This window comes from Peromyscus eremicus, chromosome 7, assembly GCF_949786415.1.
Source record: "Peromyscus eremicus chromosome 7, PerEre_H2_v1, whole genome shotgun sequence".
Lineage (NCBI taxonomy): Eukaryota > Metazoa > Chordata > Mammalia > Rodentia > Cricetidae > Peromyscus > Peromyscus eremicus.
Genome location: NC_081422.1, coordinates 84,826,938 through 84,853,085, shown reverse-complemented (window position 1 = coordinate 84,853,085; position 26,148 = coordinate 84,826,938). Strand labels below are relative to the sequence as shown.

The following is a 26,148-nucleotide window of genomic DNA, read 5'->3' as shown; positions in this document are numbered from 1 at the left end:
TCAAGACGATAGTCAGCATGTCTGGGAATTCCTGATCCCCAAGGCTTTTGTGCACAGTGTTGTCCCAGGAATGCCCCAGACTCCCTCCCACCCCGGGTAACAAACAGTAAGGATTCTGTGCAGGTTATCTAAGGCAATGGTGGTACCAAAGTCAGGTCTCCTTTCCTCCTTACACTTACCTGAGACCAGTTCCCCACACCCCAGGTGGCAGGACAGGTCACATGACGGTTGCATGGAGTTTCAGCCAAGGGACGAGGAAGATGTTCACAGGCAGGTGGTTCCAAGGCTCGCTGCTCATCCAGCCCTACACTGCGTATGCAGAGCACAGCCCGGCGAGAGACACCTCCAGGTCCACAGGATCGGGAACACAGCTGCCACTCCCCTGCCCACCACCTGGTAAGGGGCACATGTGGTGACAGTGTGACATTAGCACCTATCATGAGCAACGTTCGTGAGCAAAGGTGGCCGCGACATAGCTTCAGGCCATTCGGGTTCAGGCAGGGCTGAATGGAGAATAATCCCCAGAGACCCAAGCCCCAGGTTGGTGCCCTGCCCCTCAATCCCCGTAGCAGAGCACTCTTCACTCCCTCCACCTTCACCCCAGGGGCCTGAACAAGGAATGATCAACAGTGTTGATACTGGTACCCAGAGGCCTGGACAAGGAATGATCAGCAGTGTTGATACTGGTACCAGCTGCCCAAGTGCACTCCAGGGCCAAGCTAGGTCCATGGATTGATGCCTTTGACTTGGGAAAAGAGGCCACAAGCAGTAGCTTTCTTCTCCAGACCTACTGGGGTCCCAATTCAGAGGCAGGAGCAGGACACCGAGGACCTGGAAGTCTGGCTGGGGACAGTAAGCTTACCTGGCGGGACAGGGCTCCTCACTGCACTTCCTCTGGCGGTCATCGGGCCGGTTCAGATGTTCACAGTGTTCCTCATCCACAAGTCCAGCCTGCCTCTCCATGCAATACAAGCTCTGCCTCTGCACACCTGGAAGCCATGGGGGTTCAGCCTGGGCCTGGCACCAGGGTGCCTCAAAAGACATGCACACATCTGCTCTGCCCAGACCCTCACAGAACCTCTGTCAGGGTGAAAGCAGGCCTCCATGACTTCCTCTCACTGCCCTCCCGGCCTTCCCTCCATGACACTCTATCCTTGGAGGCAGCAGACAGGCTAGGTAGCCCACCCCGCTGCTTCTTGGCAGTGGCTTAGGACTTTCAGCTCTATAAAACGGAAGTAAATAACAAGACCCACTTCAAAGCCCTGGGGTGACCATTACACGTGATCACACACAAGCAAGCTCAGCCTAGGGCTCAGCAAGTGGGAGTCTCACCTGTGCCACAAGTGACAGTGCACTTGCTCCAGGGCCCATAGTGCCAAGAGAACTCGGGTGGCTGGACTTCATCACGGCTGTCCCTGTGGATGGTATACTCGTAGTGCACCCCAGGGTTGCTCTCCTGGAACAGCAGCTGGAACAGGCAAATGGGGCCTGTGAGCCCAGGGACCCTTCTCCATCTGCCCAGCACCTGTACCTAAGGTCATCCCCAGCCACCTCTGTGAACTCAGCTGTACTGGAGACCTACTCTAGAGATGGGAAAACTGAGGCAGAGGTTCAGAGGCCCCAGCAGCTGACCCTGGCCCAGAACTATACCCTATGGCAGCCCTAAGGTTTCCCCTGTATATCCTACCTTGGGGACCACTCCCAGTTATTCCTCCCATCCTGGCCTCGAGAGACAGGTACCTGGATCCAGACAGGCTCACTGGTGGGGCCTGGGGATGTGAGGTTCTCCCAGTTGCCTGTACGTGCATAGGTGAATGTAGTGCCCGCCACCTGGTAGTCCCCATTCCACTGGATGGTCCAGCCGCCATTGAGGAAGTACTTATCTGGGTCCTCACTCCGCAAGGCCAGGAAGTTGGCCGCCTCAGCCACCTCCTTAATGAGGATCTCTCGGGCTCCGGCTGGGATCAGCCCTATATCCACGTACCCTGTTGGCAGTGGTTGTACACAGTGTTTGGCCCTGGGATAAGCATTTATCTCTCCCCACCTTCTTGCTTCCTCTTGTTTCTGCTGATGGAAGCCAAAGACTCCACCATCAGCTCAGGATTCTGAGTCCCCCCGAAGAGCAGGTATTATATCTACTCTGGGTCACCAAGGCCTTTGAAAAGGCCTATAGATCTTCCCCTCTAACCCATGGCCCAGCATCATTCTCCTGGAAGACTGAACTGGTCTTTGTCACAGTCTTGTCCATCATCTCTCCCATCCTGGAAAGCCAAAATGTTTGGGCTTTTCTCCTCTTCTCTAGTCAGCCTAACTTCTCTCTTTCCATTCTGTAACCCCGCTCTTGGGTATGCCCAGCGCTACTCCAGGCCGTAACATAGACACTATTGTTATCCCCATTTTACAGATGAGGAAAAGAAACACTGAGGCTGGGTGCTCTGCACAGGCTTCTATGGGGATACAAGTCAGCTCTGGGAAAGAAATTCGAGCTGTGGAGCCCAGCATTATAGCCTCACAGACCACCTGCCTTGCAGGGCCGGCTCCACCATAGGCTCTACCTGGGGTTCTCCTCATCCAGCGTCCTGAGTCCATCATCATCCAGCTCAGTCTCCACCTCCCATGGAAAGTCCTCCCTGACTTCCCAGGTAAGACCTTGTAGCTTGGTGTTTCCTTCCCTCCCTGAAATACACAGCCTACTGCATTCGTCCTGGTAAAGGTTCTGTCACTCTGTGAGCTCTTCACCAAGGTGTCCCCATAGCAGAGCACACAGTTGGCACTTAAAAGCCATATGTGGAACTCAGATCCCAAGGCTGAAGCATGGCATTGGGAAGGTCTCTGAAGCCTCAGAAGATAGCAGCCCTCTGAAAGGACTACAGACCACTCACAGTCCCTAGAATAAATAGAAGGACCCCTAAGACAGGTCTCACATGGCACAGGGTCTCACTGACTTCTGTAAGGGTCCTGGCCAGACAAGGAAACCCCTTTCTGCCATGTCTAGTCTAGGCAAGAACCATGAGGGCAGAGAATAGAATTATAGGCACCCATTGGCAGCCCAGCAGTCCCAACCATACCCAGGCCCTCAGCCTCCTCGAAGGTCCTGCTCACGGTGTGGCAAGTAGAGCCATTGCCCTGGCATACACCACAGCGGTCCTCCATGGCACCAGAGTCAATCTCAAAGTCACAGCCGACATTCTGAAACAGAGAGGAGGCCCTTTGTGCTGGCTGCCAGCCACTTCCGGGTATCCACCAGGGTCCAGAACAGAGACCCTAGGTGGAGGTCAAGAGCCCTTGCTTGGGTCCAGTCCTATCACAGTCATCCTGCCTGACACACATGAGCTCCTCTTCCCCTGATGGAAAAGGGGGACATCAGTTCATGCCTTAAAAGAGTGTTAAGAGCATCACATGAGACAAAAGGCAGGAAGTCTCCCTCATATAAGGCCACAGATAAGCATGGAGTCTGGCACATGGTGGAATTTTCCAGAAATAAGATTCAATATCAAAGACACTGGATTAGCACCTCTTTCCTAGGCCTCTTCAAAACCCAGCTCTTTGGCACAGTGGCTTTAAAGGCACGAGGTAGGGTAAGAAGGTGGCTGGGCACTGGGCATGAAAGAGCAGCCAGTACTAGAAATTAGAACTGTTTCCAAACACAGTGCTTTCTGCAGGCCCAGAGCCTGCCACAGCACCAGTACCACCTTGTCAGCCCCTTCCTATCAGAGAGGAGGCAGTTGCCTGCATCCATCCAGGCTCTGGCTTCATGGCTGGGGCTGTATAGGCAGGCATGCTGGGATGAGCAGTAGGCAGCTGACAAAGGGGTAAGATGGTAGTGGCTGAGAATATGGAGCCAACTGTGGGGTGTCCAATGCCAGAGACAGCAGGGCATAGAGGCTTTGTCTTAGAGTCAGGGGGCAAGGGCCGGGGCTGGCATGCAGCCTGGAGAAAGCCAGGAAAGACCTAGAGGTGGATCCATGGCCTGCCAGTGAGGCTAGGAAGCCTCTTACTATCCCACACACCTTACAGATGCCATTGATGCAGATGTCACGGCTGACCCGACCTTGGTAGCAAGGGGTGCCATCCACCACAGCATCCCTGAGCTTCTCTGTATTGGAGTGGTTGGAGGGCCGGCAGTGCAGCTCACAGGGGTTCTCTGAGGGGACAAGGGGAGGACTCGTGGAGCAAAAGCAAAAGAGCAAGCATCACAGAGGCCATCAGGAAAACTCCCTCATCCTCCATAACACACATGAGTAGTAAGCCAAGGGCATCTGGCAGGACTGATAGCTACCTGCAAAGCTGCAGACTGAGAAGCTGAGAATGAACGGCTACCCCAAACAACAGCAGGGAGCAGCCAAGGGCTGAGGGTGGTATCTGGACCTCTATAGGTGGGCCTATGTCACTGGGGCCCATACGTCCCCCACCCCTGGGCCTCAGTGTCCACACGGGTAGCAGGACTCACCGTCGTTGACCACAGGCACCCATGTGTGCAGCTGGCCCTTGTAGAGCATGGCATCAAAGTGGCTACACTGGGTTTGGCGGAAAGAGGGGCGGCCAGGAGGGCAGGCTGGCAGGTTGCAGAGCCGGAACCGCTTCCGCTCCCCCACACAGTACTTGCCTCTGTGCTTGGGCCTACGAGGAAAGCCATGGGGCTGTGAGCATGCTATTAGTACCCAATGCCAAGCAACATCTGCATCCTCTGCACCCAGAGTCCCCCGCGGTCCTCAGTCATGCTGCCCTGCCCTCAGGGGCTGCCACTCTCTGGCCCACACATCCTTCCTGTTCCCAAGGATCTACGGAAGAGCGGCAGCAAGAGGCCTGAGTTCGGCCCAGACCCGCTGTATGACCATGGGCAAATGTTCTGCCATCCTTTAGGCCTCAGTTTTCTCATCTCTAAAATGGAGTTGGACTGCCTCTAAGGGGGTTGCTGAGAGGCTGGAGCATGTGGTGAGCAATAGGCCAGCCCTATGTCATTAGAGTTGTTCCTGGGGCCCTGGGCCAGGTCGAAGTGAGATGCTGCCTTGGCTTGGCATCTAACCTGCATCTAAGCCAGGCCAGCCTCACTCTGGCTGAGCAGGAGGAGGAGATATGCGGAGGGGTAGAGACCACAGGCTTGGTGAAGCACCAGCCCCGAGATGGAATTGGCTGTGAATTCTACCTCCTTTGGCAGCCAAGCAAAGAAGTTTGTCCAAGGGAGCCAGACAGCCCATTGTGTCATTGAGTCTCCACTGGCCCCTTAAGATGAGAAAGCTCACCCCAGGCCACAGCCACCCCACCATGCTGCCCAGTTCTCCCAGCTGCTGCCAGTCTCCTCCGATGCCTGAAGCAGCTTGTGCTGGGCATTTCCCACAGCACTGGGAGGGCTCAGCACTTTACCCACGTTGCCTGAGTTTACCCAATGGCAACTTAACTAGGAGGGCTCTGCTGGCACCCAATTATAGAGTCTAGCACACTGAGGTCCAGAGAAGCAATGAGGAAGGAAGGTCCTTGTGTAAAGATGGAGGACCTGAACCCCGAGCATTCCAGGGCCCAGATTCCAAGCATTTGTCTCTGCCCCCTCCTCCTCACAGCCTCTGCCTTTGCTGCGAGGTCTCTGGTGCATCTCCCCAGGCTCTTAGAGAGCACTCCCCTCTCTGCAATGGTGTCAGCTCTGGGGAAATGCTTCCAGAACACTCCCTGGAAGTGGCCCATGGTGACTTAGACACTGGACTTGGTCATTCTAGGGATACTTCTGAGAACCGGATGCTGGAACAGAGGTAGTCTCTGCGATCAGCTGGCTCCGTTCAGGTCCTTTATCCCAGCCTGGGCCCCACACTCACACAGGCTGTGTGCACTGTCGTTCAGCACTCCGTACACCCACGCCACAGCTCCTCGAGCAGACAGACCAGGCACTCCAGCCGGACCAGCCACCGTCCACCGCCTCGGGCTGGAAGCCCTCAGGGACGCACTCTCCATTGAGACACCACTACTGAGACAGATGGAGGCAGAGCAACCCAACCCCGACACCTATCAGTCATCCTCACCGCAGTGAAAACAAAGTGAACAAGACAGTCTCAAAAGACAGGAGGATGGAAGGTGTAAGACAGCCTTTATGGTCACCCACAACCCGGACACCACGGTGAAGCTGAATGAAAAATTAGATAAAGCTGAGGGTGAGACTCATGCTCCCATTTCGTGATGGCAATTTGGGCCAGAGAAAGCCGAGGGTCAATGGAGAACAGCACAGGATGATAAGCTAAAGTTGACCCCAGGAAAGTCTGGCTAGGCATGGTCAGAGGGAAGGCAGCCTCCCCTCCCCCCAGATTCAGCCAGGGTTGAGGTTTCCCACCTACCTTGTTATTCCCGCATCTTGTACCATCCACGGCTGCATCCAGCTTGGAGTGACAGGTGGTCCCCACAGAGCACCACAGCGTGTGGCAGACGTTCTGCAAAGAGGCATGGACATTACCCTCATATTCGCCCTAGTGATACCACCCACTCTGCCCCAAGTGTCCCCCAAGAACTCCTTGGACACTTTCCACAGGGACAGTATATCATGTGAGTGTGCGAGTGTGAGGGTCCTCTGTCTGCTTCTCCTCTGGCCTCTCCCCTAAACCACATGATATCATGGGGTCCTTGGGAGGGGCCGCCCTCCAGGCTGCATTGATGCTAAGAGCTGTCTCCAGCTGGTCACCTCTTCCAGCCCCCAGATACACCTCCTGAAACACTCAAGGTACAAGCTTACGTCATGTCTGTACAGGATCCACTGTAGGACCCTGAAAAGCAGATTTTTTTTTTTTTCTCATCAAAGCCAAATCCAGAGGTCTGAGGGACTTGCCCAAAGTCTCCTAGCAGTTGATACAGAATCCAGATCTGAGCCTGTGGTCACCCAAAGCCAGGCCTCTGCCACAGGTCACATTAACACCATGCCCCTGAGAGCCCAGCCCAAGCCAGGCAGAGTTTCTCAGAGCCTGGCATTCTCAAGCTGGTGAGGGCCACCGCCTGTGCCTCCCATACCCATACTCACGTCCATGTCCTCACAGAAGACTGAGTAAGCCCCATACTGAAGGCGGCACTGGTGGTTCACATCATACAGGACACCGGGCAGCACCGAGGGGAAGTCAATGACATCCTTGGCTGGAGAGTCATCCAAGCACAGGCCCCACCCACGGCTGCAAAAAAAAAATGAAATGAGAGGGCAAAGTAAGGTCCCTGGGGTAAGAATGCAGCCTGAGACCCACAAGAAAGGCCTGGGTGGAAGAACAGAGTAGGTAGGACTTGTAGAAATGGTAGGAAAATGGCAATCTGCCACCTGGCCAGCAGGTCATGTGACCCCAGCCTAGCAAAGCAGCCCTGTAGACCTCTCTCAGCTGCCTGGAGCTCCAGCCAGCTAAAAAAATATCCCATCCTGTTGGAGCCCATTTTCATGTTCCTAGTGGCTTTACCCAGCAGGTCTGCATAGAAAAGATGATTGGACCACAGGCCTGAGGACAGGTGTCTGAGATGGTCTGTTCTTGGCTGTGCTGGGGAAGAGTCTTTTGTTCCACCCCTTGGCATTCTTTTTACTAGCTTAGGGCAGAGACAGTCAGGGACTGATGGATTGGGATCTAGGCCCTCTAGAAGCTATCCTGTATTTTCTATCTGTTTCTCTCCCCTCTATCCTATTCAAGAGTTCTCTGGGGAAATGTGGGGGTAAGGGATAGTCCCCCACAGATGGCACCACTGAATAGGAACTAAGGAAAGAAATATATATATATATATATATATATATATATATATATATATATATATATATAATTATAACTGGAGTACTTGGCGAAAGTGGGAGTGAGATCCTGCCAGTTAAAGAGGAATCAGTCTGGTTTTGTAATGAAAAAAGTTAAATGGGGCAGGGGGGTTTAATCCTAGAGAGAAAAGAAAAAATGGACTGGAAGGATGTCTGAGTATAAGGCTGCAGTGTAGAATCTTCTTATCGAGATTTCTCTCTTTTTGTCTCTCTCTTAATTTCTATCTATGAAAAATAAAGAAGGTAGAGTATAATAATTTAGTGCAGGAAGAAATTTAGAGTAAGGTAGTGTAGAAAAAATTTAGAAAAATAGCATAAAGAAAATTTAGGATTAGATAGGCAACTAGACAGAGAAACTAGGTCTTTAATTTTCTAACTTTGTGGCTATGAATGCAAACTGGGAAAAATCTATCCTCTTTGAGCTTAACAGGCAGAAGAAAGCTCTTCCTTGAGCTTATTGGGCAGAAAAAAAAGATTCCTGCGGGAAGCTGTCAAGCAACAGGAGAAAGTAATTCTCCCTGAGGCAAAAATGCAGATGAAATAAGCCAAAATTTAGAAGTCTTGGGAAAACTTTACGGTCTCTCTCAAACTAAAAGCTTTTTTAAAAAAACTTAATCTTTCAGGCAGTGGTGGCACACACCTTTGATCCCAACACTCAGGAGGCAGAGCCAGGTGGATCTCTGTGAGTTCATAGGCCAGCCTAGTCTACAGAGCAAGATCCAGGACAGGCACCAAAACTACACAGAGAAACCCTGTCTCGAAAAAACAAACAAACAAAAAAAACCTTAATCTTTCTTTCTTGGAAACTAAAAGGCTTTCAGAATTTACTTTCTCAGTTTCTCTTTCTGTAAGGGCAAAATTAGATTCACCTGGATGAGTACAGGAATTCACCTGTAGTTTGCTCTAAGAAAAAAAACAACAGAAAGCCCTCTTGGAACAGGGCAAAACCTCTCTTCTAAGCTCTGTCTCTTCAAGCCAATAGAAATTCCCTCCATAACTAGAACCTAGCCATAGAACTTGGGAAAGTGCAGGCAGGGAGCCACAGAGAGCCGTTTGGGGCAGGAAACTGCTGGTACTATAGACACAGTAAAACCAAGCCTCCCAGCTGCAGGTGCAACTGAGGGAGGCATCAGGAACTTTGTTTCTGGGTGGGTGTCTTTGAGAATGAAAAGGTCGCTCATAATCGCCCTAATGCAAAGATCCCCTGAAGCAATGCAAACCCTCTCTGTTAGCATTGTATCCTCGCTTCCAACCAACAACTGAGAAGTGACCAGCCAGCACCCCCGAGTTTGAGTGCATTCTGGGGATATTAGTGTTTCTGCAGTTGTGAACAGCTTCCTCGAGCGTGGAGCTGGGGCAGAATGGTGCAGGACCAGGGGAAAAACTGCTAGCATACAAGCAAAGCCAAAGCCAGCGGGAATGGCACAGTCACCTGCCTGACTGCAAGCCCTGAGTTGGTAGGTGGGGCTATGCAGCATCCATGGCTGCAAAAAGAAATCTCTCTGAAAAAAGCTTTGTTTCAAGCACTTTTGGTTTCTGACTTCTGGTGAGGAGAGGGAGTAAAGCTCTGAAGGGTTGTTGCCTCCGGCAATAAGCCGCAGGATTTGGGGACTGGGTCAGGTGAAAGGCCTGATTAGGGAAATACACCTGTCCTCATGTGAGCTTAGGGATAACAAAAACCTCCCTTGATAAAAAAAAAAAAAAAAAAAAAAAAACCAGAAGCTTGCTTTACGAGCACAAACCACACAGACCCTGAAAACAGAAGTGGAGAAGGTACAGATTCCTCCCTGTAAGGTCCAGGACCTGGGGAAAGCTGCTAGAGTTTGACCTCTCTCCAGGAGCAGCTAGCAGAGGAAGAGAGCTGCAGCCTGAGGCATCTGAAGCTCTGCAGCTGGGAGGAAGGAACAAGCAGGACTAGATAAAGGTCTGTCACGGAAAGTCTCCCTGAAGGAGCTGTAGGAAAGTTTTGCTTTAAGTGCTTTCGTTCCTGAACAAGCCCTGAGGAAATTTTGGTATCAGGGATGTCCGCCTCTATGTGCGCTAATGGGGCAGGTGCGATTCTGATCCCGGGCCAATATTGATGAGAGAGAAAGCTCAGGGAGAACAGAAATCTTTTGAGTCAAGAAACCTCCCATAGTGAAGAGGAAAGCTCATTTACTCTTGATTTTCAATAGAAAGCAAGCCTGGTCAAAGGGAACCAGAAGTTGACTCCCAGACCTGAAAAGAATTATAGGAAATAACCCAAAAGGTAGCTCGTAACAGCAGGCTGATATAAGAGAAATGCACTCTGGGAAAGGTAGTTTTTTTGTTTTTTGTTTTTTTGTTTTTTTGTTTTTTTTTTTTGCTAAAGATGGCTACTGCCCAGTAAAATTGTTTTTTTAACTGGAAATGAAGTTTTTTCCCTAAACATTGCTGGAAAGCTTAGATTTACTTCGCAAAAAGTTGAGAGCAAACAAACAGCTTGCTTCACAGAAGATACTTAAAACAAAAAAGCTTATGAGATTGAGTTGTGTTAAAGATTCCAAAGAAACGTGGATAGCATTAAAAGTCGCTCATAGTAAACTTAAAATACAGCTTCTAAAAAATTAAGAAGGAAAAAAGAACTGTAAGGAAATGGAGCTCAGAGCTTTGCCACTTTTGGCTCCTTTGGGAAAATGCCTTATATTGCCTAATATCTGCACAGAATGTTTTTTACAGTAGCTGGATGACAAAGAGTTACCTATAAGGGCAATGAAGTCACTTAGAAATACATTAAGCTTTCAAGTCTACAGGGGAACCTGCTGAATGATGCAGGTCTGGAACACCACTCCAACTTAGACAATTATCTTCTCATGATGGGAAACTGACTGTTATGGAATGACTAGCTGAGCAATTCAGAAACAGAATGTTCCTTACAAAGTTTTTCTTCTCATTCTCTTTTTGGGTTTGAAATGAAGTCCAAAGAAAATTACTCTCTGTCTTATTGGAAGATAATATAATATCTCTTCTAAATGTTAAGAAATCTTTAAGTCTCTTCTAAACATTAAGAAATCTTTTAAGTGTTTGTTAAGTTAGATATTTGCTAGGTGTTAAGAAATCTCTTTTAAATGTTTGCTAAGTTAGATATTTGCTAAGGGTAGCCCTATAGAGAATTTGCTAAGAGATACTTCCTAGTGTAAGTTAGTTAAGAATAAGAAGTATCTTTGCTAAGATAGTCCTACAGAGTTTTCTTACGAATATAAGTTTGTAAAATAGATCTTTAGAATTTCTTTAAGACATATAGTAATAAACTTGTAAGAAGTATAAATAAGTATATGTTGAATGTGAGTTTGTGAAAAAGTGTAAATGTTGAATGTGAATCTATGCTTAATGTATATGGTGAAGGAACCTGGGATGCAGAAAACAGTGTCCATAGTAGACTGCAAGCTGGCAGTCTGAGCAGTTTCAGAAGCTCCAGAAGCTGCTAAGAATGGCAGAGGCCAGAACCAGCATAACAACCACAGCCAGACATCCATACCTGAGACCTACGGAACATCAATGCAGCGCAGAAAAACCTGAGCTAGCAGCAAAAACGTTGCAGTTTTCTGTTTGATGGCTAAAAGAAAGCCTTTTTTTTTTTTAGAGGACTTTGCACCAACCGGCTCTTATGGAACTAATAGCTTTCATCCTGAAGGAAAAACTGCCATAAAATGCTACTCTAACTAAAAATGTCTCTGACCTGAGAAAGAAAGTTACAGATATACTTGTTTGAACTAAAATTGTTAACTGCAAAAAGGTTTTGGTTGTGAGGAACATTTCTTCATATTTGGAAGTGGAAGTCTAGTACCAGAATTTATTTGAACTTTTTGAACCTAAAAAAAAAGTGAGATAAAACTGCAAAAATGTTTTGTTATGGATTTCTTTGTATTTGGAAGGCTGGTACCAGAATTTATTATTTGAATTTTGAGACTTAAGAAATGAATTGAACAGGAATAATTTCATTGCAATGGGACAATTTTGAATTTACTTATGTATATAGACTCTATCAATGCTGATTTATGGAACTATTTATGTAAAAATGGAACTGCTTAAAAATGGAACTGTTTAAATAGAGAAGTTTGGGGGGTTTTTTTCCTAAAAAAAAATTATAAAGAAAAGGGAGAGTGTTAATAACCTCAGTCTATTTAACTTAAAAAATATTTTAGTGTTACTTGAGTAAATTAATGTTATGTTTTGTATAGTGCTATTAAGAAATTGTTTTTGAGCCGGTCGGTGGTGGCGCACGCCTTTAATCCCAGCACTCGGGATGCAGAGCCAGGCGGATCTCTGTGAGTTCGAGGCCAGCCTGGGCTATAGAGCCAGTTCCAGGAAAGGTGCAAAACTACACAGAGAAACCCTGTCTCGAAAAAACAAAACCAAAACAAAAAAAACAAGTTTAAAAAAAAAAAAGAAATTGTTTTTGAATGTGGGTTTGTAAGAAAGGGTTAATATTGAGAGTAGGTTTATAGGAATTATAATTATATATAGTAATGTTAACCTATTGATATTGATGCACCATGGTTTGGTGAAGATAGGGAAATATTTAAGTTTGATGTGAATACATCAGAAGTTTATCCTATGTTTTGTTGGCAAGAGATTCAAATGGTTCTATTGAGTTTACTTTAAGTTGTAAGATTAAGAGACTTATAACGCCGGGCGGTGGTGGCGCACGCCTTTAATCCCAGCACTCGGGAGGCAGAGCCAGGCGGATCTCTGTGAGTTCGAGGCCAGCCTGGACTACCAAGTGAGTTCCAGGAAAGGCGCAAAGCTACACAGAGAAACCCTGTCTCGAAAAACCAAAAAAAAAAAAAAAAAAAAAAAGAGACTTATAACTATGTATGGAAATATTCGTTAGAATTATGTTAACCTGTTAATGTTAATGATGAAGCTAAGGGAGTCTTTAAGTTTGATGCAATTGCATCAAGAGTTTTTTGGTTTATAAAGGGCTAAGACTGCTATAGTCACCTTAGACCCATTCCAACAAGGAAATGCCATCTTTTTCATCCTCTACTCCTTCACTGGGAGGTGTGACAGCTATGGAGATTGTTGTGAGCTCTTAATGGGGAGTTGTTTTTTATATATTAAGAAGGGGGGACCTGTTGGAGCCCATTTTTAGGTTTCCTAGTGGCTTCACCCAGCAGGTCTGCATAGAGAGGATGATTGGACCATAGGCCTGAGTGCAGGTGTCTGAGATGGTCTGCACTTGGCTGTGCTGGGGGGAGGTCTTTTGTTCCACTCCTTGGCATTCTTTTTACTAGCTTAGGGCAGAGACAGTCAGGGCCTGATGGATTAGGATCCAGGCCCTCTAGAAGCTATCCTGTATTTTCTATCTGTTTCTCTCCCCTCTATTCTTCTAACTAATATTTCCCGCTGCTCCTACTCAAGAGTACTCTGGGGAAATATGGGGGTGACGGATGGTCCCCCACACCATCCCCACTGCAGGCCTTGGCACAAGCCACTGTCCCACCACAGACACTCTGGCACCTTTCTCCCAAAAGTTGGGTCCACCAAGCCCTCAAGCGATTACACTCTTAGCTCCTGCAGCCTCTACCCCTGCTGGGACCCTGGGGCCAGGCTGGATTGGGCCAGGCTCTGGAAACCATCACACCACAGCTGATAAAACAAAAGGCCTCTGGGGGAACAGCTGCCCAGCCACCTCCCACCCTGACCTGAGGGCCTGCCCCCTGCTCCTTACTCCCTATTCCTTCCTGCCTTCCTCTAGCCAGCATTCCAAGGCAGTGACAAGAGAATGGACCAATGTGAGCAGATACAGCCAGCCCATGTCCATCACACACTCCTTCTGATGTGGTGCCCAGAAAGGTGGCCATGCAGCACTGCCAGCAGGCAAGGACCAGGGAGGCAACAGAGCTTGGGAGGGACATCCCAAGTCCCATGCAACCACCCCTGCCTTAACTCTAAATGTTCTGGAAGCAGGAGGGTGGCAGCATGCTGCCAGCCCCCTAGGGCTCATTTTGGTCCTTCAGGGATGGGAGGAGGGTCCGGGGCCCAGAGCCTAAAGAGAATTGAGCCACAAAGATAGGCAACTAGGTTGAGCCACAAAAATAGGTCACGAGACAGAAAGGACTTAATTGGAAATAATAGGAGGGAGGATCTGTGGGACACAAGTCCAGTCAGTGGGAGGTGAGTACAACCCCAAGCCAGGTAAATCTGACAACAGAAGATACCAGGCCAGGGAGCCAGGATGAACATGGTTCTGGTTGGAGCAGGCAGAGGGAGAAATCCCAGAAAAAAAAAAAAAATAGAATCTGGCCAAGGGAGGGAGAGGCAAAACTAGTCCCTTGTGACTCTGTGCCAACCTGCAGGGCACAGGGCACCTATGGGCTTGATGCCAGACAGCTAAAGAGATGGTGATGTACCTACCTCTCTAATTGGCTGAGGATATTATGTGGCCTCAGTTTACTCCTTATCCTCTCTGAACTATCACAGCCTCATGTCCAAGGGAACAATCCCAAGCTATAGAAAGTACCCACAGCAGTGCCTGGACAGTCACAGAAGCGGCTGGTGGCTGGCCTTCCCTTCCTCTGTGAATGTTGTATGACCTTGGGCTACCACCCACCCTCTCTGGACCTTCACATCCTCATGTGTAAGAGGCTGGCCCCAAGCTACAGAAGTACTCAGAGCTGTGTCTGCTTAGGAAAAGTCAGGGGCAGCCTTTCCTTCCTCTGGCTGGCTCATGGCCAAGCTCCTCACACAGCTGGACATACACCAAGGTCCCCACACCCATCGGCCATCCCCTCGGGGCTCTTCCTTGTGCTGATTATGGCAGGGCCGCGTCACCCCACACAGGGTCAGAGTAGACATGGGGTGACTCCAGTAGGAAGCCTTACTCTCACCTCAATATTGGGAAGAGCTGTCAACTGCCAGGTTCCCTCCCTGGTCCTAGTTTCTAGTCGTAGAGTTGCTGCACAGAAGGTTGTTGGAGGTGAGATAAAGAACCCTACACTCCACCAGGCCTGCCTCCCACCCTGCAAAAACCCTAACTTTAAGAAGAGGCATGAGCCGGGCTTCCCTGCCTTGAACAGGAGAGGCTCATGGATGCTGCAACCTCTCCACCATACCTAAGCCCTTCTCAGCCCAGAGACGCCTGGAGTTCTTGGTCAGCTGTTTTGGACTAGCTGCAATGCCCCTTCACCCCACAACCACCTCCTGATCCTTCACCTCGTCCGGTTCCCTAGGTCCTGCCTCTGCCCAGGCTTCCGCTATGCCCGGCTTCCTCTCTCAGTGTCTGCTCTAAAAGCCCTCAGCGTTTCCCTGACTCCAAGAGAGGTCTCTGTCCCTCTACACCTCCCTACACCCCCCACACACCCAGGACTGCTGCCGTCCCTCATCACTTTGAGTTATTGTGCCTTCATCTCTGTATGGGTGAGAGCTTGCAGACAGGTTCTATGTGTGACCCTGGCCTCTGTTACATGTGTGCCTGTGGACCCAGCCAGGGGAAGCCATGTCTCAGTGTGCTGGCTCAGGAAACAGATATTCACGGAGAACCGAGGGGTGTGGCCATATAGGGATAGTGGGTGGTCTGTACATGATGCTGAGAGTTCTATGAGCTGTGGAAAGACTGCTGGACCACCCATTCAGCACCCACCCGTTCAGATTCCCACCCTGTTTTGGCAGAAACTGTCTCCTGTCCTACCCCAGCAAGGGGCTAGAGGATGGGAGATGGAACAGCCACTCTGCCTGTTGTAGAGGGTTCCTCTGCTTCCCCTTCTCCTGGACTTCGCGCCCCTTGCCTGTTCACTCACAGATGCAGTAGAGAAGTGTGCCCTGACCTGGTGTGGGCGACTCTCCCTCCCAAGCACCCTCAGGTGGTGGGTTCCATTTCCATCTGCAAGATATGCCTCAGGCTCAGGCTCTGTGCCTCTCCTCCTACCCTGAGCCCAGGCCCCCAGCCAAGGCTCTCATACATTCCAGCAGCTAAAGGAACACAGAGACTTGCCTGTTCCGCTGTCTGTCCCTGAGCCAGGGTGCTGGGTGGCACTCTGGGTGGAGCAGCTGGGAACAAGCCCTGTGGGTGTTTCAGGGTACCCACTATTCTGATTTCCCAAGAAATCTCATCCTCTGTTCCTCTCTGGGAGGCTCACCTCCTCCCCAACCCAGGCTGCTTCTCAGGTTCAAATGCACAGGTCAACCACTCGGTAACTGTAGAAAGAGTAATAGCAGCCATGGCCGTGTACTGACTGTGTACTATGTGGTAGGCAATGTGCTAAGTGTGCCTCTTGCTTTCTTGGTTAATCCTCAAAGCAAACACCGAGCTTGTCCATCATGATCCCCATTTTTGGAGGCTTAAGGGCTAATGTAACTCATCTGCCAACACAAGGAGACTGGGCCAGAGTCCAAGTTTTAACCACCAAACGGAACTCTCCCGTTTCCAGTTGTCACCCCTCACCCAAATCCCTCTTCTAGGGGAGGCCCGTGTCCATGCTGTCACCAGCCCAGACCTCCAGGCATGCACCAGTTTAATGCCATAGGGAGTGGAGCGGGCTTCCAGGGAACCACAGCCCACTGAGCAAGCAGGCCTATCTCCTCTGATCTCCGCTGAAGCTCCTTCTACACTGACATCTGAAGGATAAACAAAGCATAACTCCACCCGGGCAGAGGGTAAGAAGGACATGATGACAGCAAATGAATGATGTCAACAGAACTTCTGGAAGCTGCAAAGCAGATGGTGGCTCAGTAGCTGACTTGGTAAAGTGACAGAAGCCGAGAGCTAAAGCCGGCGTGGAGAAACAAGGGAGAAACAGAACCCTAGAAGACTCAGGAATCAGGATCTCAGGGACCGTCAGCAATCTGGGGGCCAGTAGGGCTGAGGACGGAGCTAATTTGAGGGTTTCCAACTCCAACTCGGTGTGGCCAGGTGATTGCCATCACCCTACTCAGAAGAAAAGAAACCCAGGAGGATCTGGCCTAGGAATCCCAATCCCAGGCAAAGGCCCACAGCAGAAGAACCTATGCAGAATTAATGCTCTGCACAGTGAACGCTGAGACATCAGCCAGCCCTGCCATATTGGATGCCAGCAGAGAAACGTGACACGCTCCCAGGAAACTAGAGTCTTCTCTGGGTATCCCAAGTCACTCAGAAACATGGCCCCAGTTTCTGGCATTTAAGGATGCACCCTCCCCCCCCCCAAAAAAAAAAGCTGAATCCCAATAAGCCCTTCATCGGTGACTCAGAAAGCGCCAAGGCTGTAGATCTCCCAGTAGGCAGCTATTTCTCCTTCTCTATACAAAACATACCAACGTGTTGTAAGAAAATCTTTAACATGAAAGAAACACGTTTAGAAAGAAGAAACCAGGCTATTGAGAGATGGCTTATCAGTTAAGAGCACTTGCTGTTTTTGCAGAGGACCAGAATTCAGTTCCCAGCACCCACATCATGGGGCTCACTCTAACTCTAGTGCCAGGGAATCCAATGTCTTTCCCTGGCCTCTGCAGGCACTTCACTCATATGTGCAAACATGGAGACACATAAATATAAATAAAATCTGTCTTTAAAATAAAGGTGGGGGGGTAGGGATTTAGCTCAGTAGTAGAGTGCTTGCCTAGCAAGTGCAAGACCCTGGGTTTGGTCCTCAGCTCTGGGAAAAAAAAATAATAAAATAACCCAAAGAAAAAGATTTTAAGCTAGGAGGTGATGGTTCATGCCTTTAATCCCAGCACTCGAGAGGCAGAGCTAGGAGGATGTCTGAGTTCGAGGCCAGCCTGGTCTACAGTACAAGTTTCAGGACAGCCAAGGCTACACAGGGAAACCCTGTTGTGGGATAGTTGACACCCAATAACTAGGCAGGAGGTATAGGTGGGACTTCTTGGGGGGAGAGAGAGGAAAAGGTGATGAATCCAGGAACGCAGGAGATGGCATGGAGACACGGGAAGTCAGGCATACAGAATAAAAGAAAAGTAAAAAGCCACATGATAAAATATACATTAATAAAAGCATGTTACTTTAAGTTGTAAGAGCTAGTGAGACAAGCCTAAGCTAAGGCTGAGCTTTCATAATTAATAATAGGTCTCCATGTTGTTATTAGTGAGCTGACCTGGCAGCCTAATGAAAAACCCAACTACATTTGGTGCCCAATGCGTGGCATATGAATCCACATAGGGCCTGAGAAAGCTGAAGAAGAATTCTGAATAGGCTCGGTGCTTACAGTATACACAGGTGTGGCCTTTTAAGAGACCCTGCTATGGAGCACTTGAATAAGTGGGCAGTGCACTACATGGAGGCAGGAGACTAGGTAGAAGCCTATTAGAGCTGGGGAAGATAGACCAGCTCCAGGCCGAGGCCCACAGGCATGAGGTTTCACTGTCACTGACCTGAAGGGGGCTGGAGCCAGCCACCAGCACCATGTGCCAGCACCATGCACTAAGCTGAACCACACAGCAGCTGACATGGCTGTTTAAGATTTGTCTCACACAGTCAGAGAATGCTGCAGGCCCTTAGTAAAGCCAGGTCCAGACCCTGAAAACCTCTAAAAAGGTACACTATGTTTAAAAATGTGCTTAGATGCTGAAGAAAGAAAAGAAAATGGATATAGATAGCCATAGAAAAAATAAATAGTTTAAAAGTCTTTAAAGAGAGAGTAAAGTAATATATGTATGTATATGCCATGTAAAGATGGTAAATACACAGGGTGTCTGGATCCTATATGGTGCTTTGATGACTTTGAATTTTTTAAATGCTGATGTAAAAAAAAAAAAAAAAGCTGTTGAGAGACACTGGATAATGGAAACTGCTAAATTAAACCAACCTATATATTTTAAGAATGTCTTAACTTCAAAGTTGAAGTCAGAAAATACGTTGCATTAGGGGAAAGGTTTTCTCCTTGTTTCCACAGGAAACAAAAAGTTATGGTTCTCTTCAAAATTAATGAAGATCAAATTTTGAATGAGGAGAGACTTCCTGAAAATCTTGGCTACAGACATGAAGAAACCAAGAAAAGCCACAGGACCAGTGATGCATATACTGATCCCTCAACATGGGAACAGCTCTGAGACTAGATAAAACATGATAAAGCTTGTTGGCTACAGAAACTTTATGACTTATTATTACGTGCCATCTTTTCGTATGGCATGGTTAGAGATTTGGTTATACAGTCCAAACAGACTTATCAAGTTAATAGATGCCTTTTACCTGCTCAAACATAGAACAAAAGATTATCTTTAGCTAACTTGTGCATATCATACATTCCATACTTGTGTTAATGTAGATATATATGTTACATGTGTGTTTTCAGAAAGAAAAAAAGGACCAGACACCAATAAAGACCAGTAGCCAGGGTGATCCAGCCTCTCAGAATGCTTCTCTTGCAGTTTCCTCAAAATTCTGCATCCAGAACAACTTCAAAGCTGCTTACTGAGATAGTCCAGCCTCACAGACTATCCAGCTAAGACTTCAGGTAAGCTCTACTCTTTCCCATCAACAGAGGCTAAACAAAAAATAATACAGCTAGTTCTCCCAGGACTCAACCATTATCCTAATTTTTTTCAGGGTCCCCTAGTAATACTATCACCCCCAGACAACAGGAAGCAGACTAGAGAACACAACACCCATTCCTAAGAAATAGGGTGGGTGGTTTTTGGTAGTTTGGTGGGTTATGAATGCTTGTCATTATTTGGGGGAGGGTTTAGTTACAAGTTGCTAATGATCATGGTAAGGGAGGAAACTAAGCAAGGGAGGTTGGATTCAAGGATCTCATTCTGAAAAGAAAAAAGGAGGATATAGGAATGATAGGATAAAAGGGTAAATTGTTGAATCTACTTTTAACTGAAAAGCAACTATTAATCTCAAATATTTTACATTGGAATGGATTTTTGTATGTTAATACAAATTCAAGGTTATTTTTGTTATACTGTATATATGTTTCTATTCTTGTTTAAGGTATTATACCCATGCAGCTCATTTTAAAATGTAATGTAAAATTCTAGTCCTTGAAAGCTATTTAGGATAATTAAGAAATGCAGGTTAAGCTGGGCAGTGGTGGAGCACACCTTTAATCCCAGCACTCAGGAGGCAGAGCTAGGTGGATCTCTGTGAGTTCGAGGCCAGCCTGGTCTACAGAGCAAGATCCAGGATAGGTGCCAAAGCTACACAGAAAAACCCTGTCTCAGAAAAAAAGAAAAGAAAAAAAAAAAGAAATGCATGTTAGTAGTTAGCCATCAATAATAATCAAACTTACAGTCATATTAGATATGTTTTCAAGATTAAACAGAGATATAGTTTAGATAGATAGATGGTCTTCAAACACTTCAGAGAACTACAGAATACGGTATTTAAGATGTTTTAATAACATAAGACTTTTCATGACAGTGAGACACGTCTGCTTCTGGCAGCACCAATTTACTTCAAAAAAGAATGATGAACATTGAAGAACCTCCACATGGAGTTTGCTTTTGTTGTGCAAATGTTTGATACTGGGCAAGAAACTGCCCTTGCCTTGACTGCTGACAGTATGCTGTCCAAGTTGAAGAAACAGGACACAAAAGACAACTGCCCAACTTTGCCATGACAAGATAGGGCAGTCCTTCAAAATTGCTGCTCCACAGAAAAGTCTGTCAGATATTCTAGGCCTGTAAGCCAAAAATGGATACCCCAACATTGCAGAGGAACCTTAAGTGACTGTCCAGCAGTCAGCTGCTTCCGTCATTTCTATAGTTTTAGAAGTTGTTTGCTGTGGACCTCCTGTTTACTCAGATAATATATCCTTCCCAGGTCTCTGATGGAGTTGAAAACAAGATAGTTATAGTTACAGTTTTCCTTGTTACCAAATTCAGAAAAGAAACTCACAAAAGAGGTATAAAGGGTATAAGATTGAGAGACATAAAAGCTTAAACTGTTTATCTAAGAAAATGATTTGAGATCTAAAAAGATAATTTTGGGTTGATAATACAAGTTATGATAGAAAGTAAGTTAGGTATAAAACTTTTGACTCATCAAGATAACAGAGTAATTTCTTTAAATTTGCCAAATACAAGTGGACTGGACATTGTGAATGTAATTCTTACTTGATAATTGTTCTTATTGTATATAATATTACTGTATTAGAGTTAAAACCTTTCCTTTTTACTTAGACAAAAAGGGGGAAATGTGGAGTATTTGTACACTGTGTGAAGATGTATTGCTGTGATTGTGTATTGCTGTATAATAAAAAGCTAGGCAGGAGGTATAGGCAGAACTTTCAGAGAGAGAAGGAAGAGGAGATGAATTGAGGCATGTAGGAGATGCCATGGAGACACAAGAAGTTGGACATACAGAATATAAGAAAAGTAAAAAGACACATGGTAAAACATATATTAATAAAAGCAGGTTAATTTAAGTTATAAGAGCTAGTGGGACAAGCCTAAGCTAAGGCCAATCTTTTATAATTAATTTTGTCTCCATGTAGTTATTTATGAGCTGGCAGCCCAAAGAAAAATCCAACTACAAAACCCTGTCTCTAAAAAACTAAAAAGAAGAAGAAGAAGAAGAAGAAGAAGAAGAAGAAGAAGAAGAAGAAGAAGAAGAAGAAGAAAAGAAAAGAAAAAGATTCCATAAATTCATGTAAATCTGAACCTCAGAAAGAGCAGACAATGCACTTATGAAGTAAGACAACTTAAAGATGAATATTTAGGGACTACTAAAGCTAAGGAAATAAAAAGAACAATAAATAAAATGTCAAAATTTTAACAGAGTGGGGAGACACATGTATAATACCAGCACTTAGTGGAAGGAGGCAGAAGGATCAGGAGTTCAACATCAGCCTTGGCTAGATACCAAGTTCAAGGCCAGCTTGGGCTGCATGAGACAGACATCTCTAAACCTTTAACAGAAGAAGTATATGAAAGCAGAGCAACAGCTCTAAAAAGAAAAGGTAGGAAAAGACTGAAAATTAAGGGGAAACAACTCAATGTTAAAAGGGTTTCAACAAGAAAAAAATATAAATAATACAAAAACATCTCCAGTAACCGAAAAACACGTGTTTCTAAGTAAAGACAGCCCAATGAATGTCCCCAAAATAAAGAGACCAAGGCACAGATTCCTAAAAGCTTCCAGACTATTTAAAAGGTCACATTCAAAGACGTCAGGATAGGAATGGTATGGGGTGTCTCAACAGTAATGTTGGGAACTAGCAGATAATAGAAAAAATGCCTTCCACATTCCAAATCAAACTATCAAGCTTATGTTAAAGAAGAGCAAAGGCATGTTCAGACAGACCGTTTACCTCAATGTGCCCACTTTGGATAGGTGCCTGAGGGTGTGCTCCATCAAAACAACAACAAAAGATAATCCCGCAGAAGCATGGAATCCAGGAAACAGGAAGCCTCTCTGTGACAATTTTAGGGATAGTCTAGGAAAGTATCCAGTCTACAGGGAAGCTGGGGGTGGTATAGTGGCTGGTTTTGTGTGTCAACTTGACACAAGCTAAAGCCATCAGCGAAGAAGGAGCCTCAGTTGAGAAAATGCCTCCATGAGATCCAGCTGTAAGGCATTTTCTCAGTGATCAATGGGGAAGGGCCCAGCCCATGGTGGGTGGTGCCATTCCTGGGGCTTCATAGTCCTGGGTTCTATAAGAAAGCAGGCTGAGGCAGGCGGTGGTGGTGCACCTTTGATCCCAGCACCCGGGAGGCAGAGGCAGGCGAATCTCTGTGAATTCAAGGCCAGCCTGGTCTACAGAGCAAGATCCAGGACAGGCTCCAAAGCTACACAGAGAAAACTGGTCTTAAAAAAAAAAAAAAAAAAAAGGCTGAGCAAGCCAGGGAGAGCAAGCCAGTAAGCAGCTCCCCTCTATGGCCTGTCCTGACTTTCTTCAGTGATGAACAGCAACGTGGAAGTGTAAGCCAAATAAACCCTTTCCTCCCTAACATGCTTTTTGGTCATGGTATTTCGTCACAACAATAGAAACCCTAACTAAGACAGGTGGGGAGGTTATGGATCTGGAAAACACAGAAAATAATAAATTGTGTGACAGGGATAACCTTCTGAAAAGCCACATTCTCGAAAGAGGCATGGTTAGATGTGGAGGGCTTAAAAGAGAGAAGAAAACCAGGCAAATCAAAACACTTGTTATATGGGGGCTAGAGAGATGGCTTTGTGGTTAAGAGCGCTGGCTGCTCTTCCAGAGGACCTGGGTTCAATTCCTTGCACATACATGGCAACTCACGACCATCTGTAACTCCAGTCCCAGGGGCTCCCACACCTTAGTACCTCCACAGGTACCAGGTCACACATGATACATAGATATACATGCAGACAAACCCTTATACACATACAATAATTTTTAAAAAAAAAATTATTTCATCTTGTTATAATACTTGGTTCAGAAAAAAATAAGCATAAAGCCATAATAATGGAAACATTTAATATGTACTTGCTATGGTTTGAATGTGAACTGTCCTTCATGGGCCTATGGCTTTGAACACCTGGTCCCCAGCAGGTGGCATTGTTTGGAGATGTTAAGGAACCTTGAGACACTGGGTCTACAGGGTGCATATAGCCCACCGGGTGAGTGTCCTGAGGGTTATAGTCCGCCCAGTCTCCTACCCATTGCAGCATCCCCAATTGCCTCAGGCTCTCACCTACATAGACAAAGACAATCCAACCACCACCCCTTACCACCCATGATGGACTGCATCCTTAAAGAGTGAGTCAGAATCAATCCTTCCTCCCTTACATTGTTTCACCAGGGATCTGGTCACAGCAATAAGACAAGCAGTACAATACTTAATGGAAATGTGTTACAGCTATTTGGGGCTGACGTAGGAGAAACAAGTATGAATACAAATTAATGCAAGAGGGCTGACTCTCCAACTTCCCACTAAGATCTAGAATGAAAAATCAAGAGATAACAGTCCAGGGATGCTTTCATGAAAGTACAGCTAGGGAAAGAAGCTACATGATTTAGGGTTGAAAGCAGCTGTTTCAAGAGAAAGGAGGAGGCCACTTAAGATTCTACTGTTGACATTTTTAATTTTTCAATGTCTTTGAACCTCAGCTTTGTAAGCAAGATCTGAAAGGACACAGGAGCATGTGCACAAGCCAAAGAGATGCACAGTGTCTGCGCCCAGTGTTCTTTGTCGCTCTATTTGTGTATAGCATTCACTCTTCATAAGCACAGGATTCTCCTGATGGACGCACTGCTTGTCTGGAAACCCTCTAAAAGAGAGGGAATCCACGCAGATAAGAGTGCCATGCCTACAGTGAGAGAGGAGTATGGACAGCCCCAGAGGCTGTACTGTCACTCAAACCCCAACTTCCTTCCAATGAAGAAAGAAGCATTGGTTCTGGAAACAGGGCCAGCTAAGAAGCCCCCACGTCCCTTCTCGCTCAGATTACATCCCTGCATCAGCCAATGACTGTGCAAACAGCGACAACACAAGAGGAAAGGACAAGATAGGCTTCACAGTCATCTTTCCTTTGGGGTTGTTCCTTATCAGTAAGCAGAAGGTGGACCATCGGGAATGAATGCACATATAGAGGAAAGAACTCAGAAAAATAACAAGTAGTTTGAACAGTTTCATTCACTATTTCCACTGCCCTAGTGAAGATCACTCAGAAAGGCCAGTTGTGCAGCTGGGATCATTCTGCGTGTTAAAAGCTGACAGTGGCATTTAAGATCAAACTGGCACCAGCGGGTGGACATGTAGCAAGGTCTCCAAGAGCATGCCCGGCCATGCTTGAGGCTCTGGGATAACAGCAGTACCACACACGTGGCCTGTACAAAGTAAAAGTGAATGGTAGAATGTGTGCTCAGAAGTTGGTTAGGGCCCCACTGAGGTGGCTCAGCAGGTTAAGTGGCTTTTGCCATGCAAGCCTGGCAGCCTGAATTGGATGCCAGGAACTCACATAGAGGTGCAAGGAGAGAACTGAGTGTACACAGTGGTCCTCTGAGCTCCATGTGTGCACTGTGGTGTGCACGCACACACATACATGCATACACACACAAACATGCACACTGATAATTTTTAAAAAGAGAGATCGTGAGTCAGGTGTGGTGTCGCACACCTTTAATCCTAGCACTCAGGAGGCAGAGGCAGGCAGATCTCTGAGTATGAGGCCAGCCTGGGGTCCAGGACAGCCAGACTACATAGAGTAACCCTGTCGAGACAGAGAGAGAGAGAGAGAGAGAGAGAGAGAGAGAGAGAGAGAGAGAGAGATCTTAACTTTATAAACAAGAGGAGGAAGAAAAAAGGGGGGAAAAAGAATTTAGAGCCAGGAAGATGGCTCAGCGGGTAAAGACACTTGTCTGACAACCTGAGTTAAAGCCCCAGAACACGCCTGACAAATCTAGAAAACCCATGCCCACAAGTTGTCCTCTGACCTCCACCCATGTGCACCCCAATAAATAAAGAAGTGTAAAAAAAATAATTTAGATTTAAACCTTTTTCTTACTTAGAATATTAAGTAGGAATACAAAACAGCTCAACAAAGTAAGAGATTGAAGGAAGGAAAAGCCTTCTATTTTTTGCCCCTCTTTGTCTGGCCTCACTAGGCTGTGAAGCTGGCCACCATCCTCCAGGATCACTCTTTGCCAGCCCTGACTGCCAGCATCTTCCTGACTGCATACAGTAATAGCCCTCCCTGTCTGCAGCGGGCTCACCTCCCTGCCCTGGAGCCTGACACTTCTCCTAGATGGGCCCCCACGAGCTCCTGCCCGTCCTCCAAGGCACAGCACCACAGCACTGGTGCACTGTTCCAGAGGACTCTTGAGGCCCCGCATCTACCAGGCGCCCCACACATCCCACTGCCTGGCACTGCATCCCCGCCATGGGACAATGACCGCAGAGACAGGGCCTGGCTACCAGGCCCGGGGAAGGACTTACTCGAGGAACCTGGTGATGTACTCGCGGCTGCAGCGGGACCAGGTGAGCGGAATGCCTCCGTCATACAGGAGCTGTGGAGACATGATGAAAGGCCGTTTCCCAATGGACTCACAGTCATTGCCGTTGCCGTCATGCTGAATGCCAAAACTGCGTGAGAGCACAGGCCCCAGGGGCAGGTGAGCAGCGGGAGGCCACCAGGCCTCCTTCCATGGGAGGTCTGCAAGGGGTACAGTCCCAATTCCCGGGGCTAGCTCTGTCACCACATGGCTGTGTGGCCTTGAGAAACTCACACACCCTCTCTGAGCCTGTTTCTTTAATACACAATATGGGGACGACAGTGGGATTCCCTGGGTTTCCCACCTACATGTACCAGGCTGAGCCTGAAGTGAACCTGTTTTGAGACCATCAGAGCCCCATCCTTGCGCCCAGAGCTAGCCAAGAATGGCAATCCAGGAGATGCGGATGAGAGTCTATTGTGGCCCTACATCCTCATTGGCCCCAGGATGACTTCAGGCTGTGAACTTGAGTTAACAGGTCTTAGCTACCACCTCCCAGGAAGATCTCAAGAGACCATCCCTACAAAGAGC

The 26,148-nt window shown here is 47.3% G+C and overlaps 1 protein-coding gene across 4 annotated transcripts in view; it reads right to left on the bottom strand.

The window, feature by feature from the left end:
• Positions 1 to 26,148, bottom strand: part of Adamts7 (ADAM metallopeptidase with thrombospondin type 1 motif 7) — a 51,694-nt gene that overhangs the window by 7,247 nt on the left and 18,299 nt on the right. For 2 of the 4 annotated variants that reach the window (XM_059267062.1, XM_059267063.1), the window contains exons 8-18: positions 25,562 to 25,708; positions 6,995 to 7,139; positions 6,321 to 6,413; positions 5,808 to 5,953; positions 4,451 to 4,620; positions 4,011 to 4,144; positions 3,069 to 3,189; positions 1,741 to 1,985; positions 1,333 to 1,468; positions 863 to 989; positions 178 to 393 (exon numbers count right to left, since the gene is read on the bottom strand). In XM_059267062.1, coding sequence (XP_059123045.1) covers positions 178 to 393; positions 863 to 989; positions 1,333 to 1,468; positions 1,741 to 1,985; positions 3,069 to 3,189; positions 4,011 to 4,144; positions 4,451 to 4,620; positions 5,808 to 5,953; positions 6,321 to 6,413; positions 6,995 to 7,139; positions 25,562 to 25,708 — 1,680 coding nt within the window. Of the gene's footprint in view, positions 1 to 177; positions 394 to 862; positions 990 to 1,332; positions 1,469 to 1,740; positions 1,986 to 3,068; positions 3,190 to 4,010; positions 4,145 to 4,450; positions 4,621 to 5,807; positions 5,954 to 6,320; positions 6,414 to 6,994; positions 7,140 to 25,561; positions 25,709 to 26,148 lie in introns of those variants that run through there. The other 2 variants (XM_059267060.1, XM_059267064.1) reach the window with 2 other exon arrangements.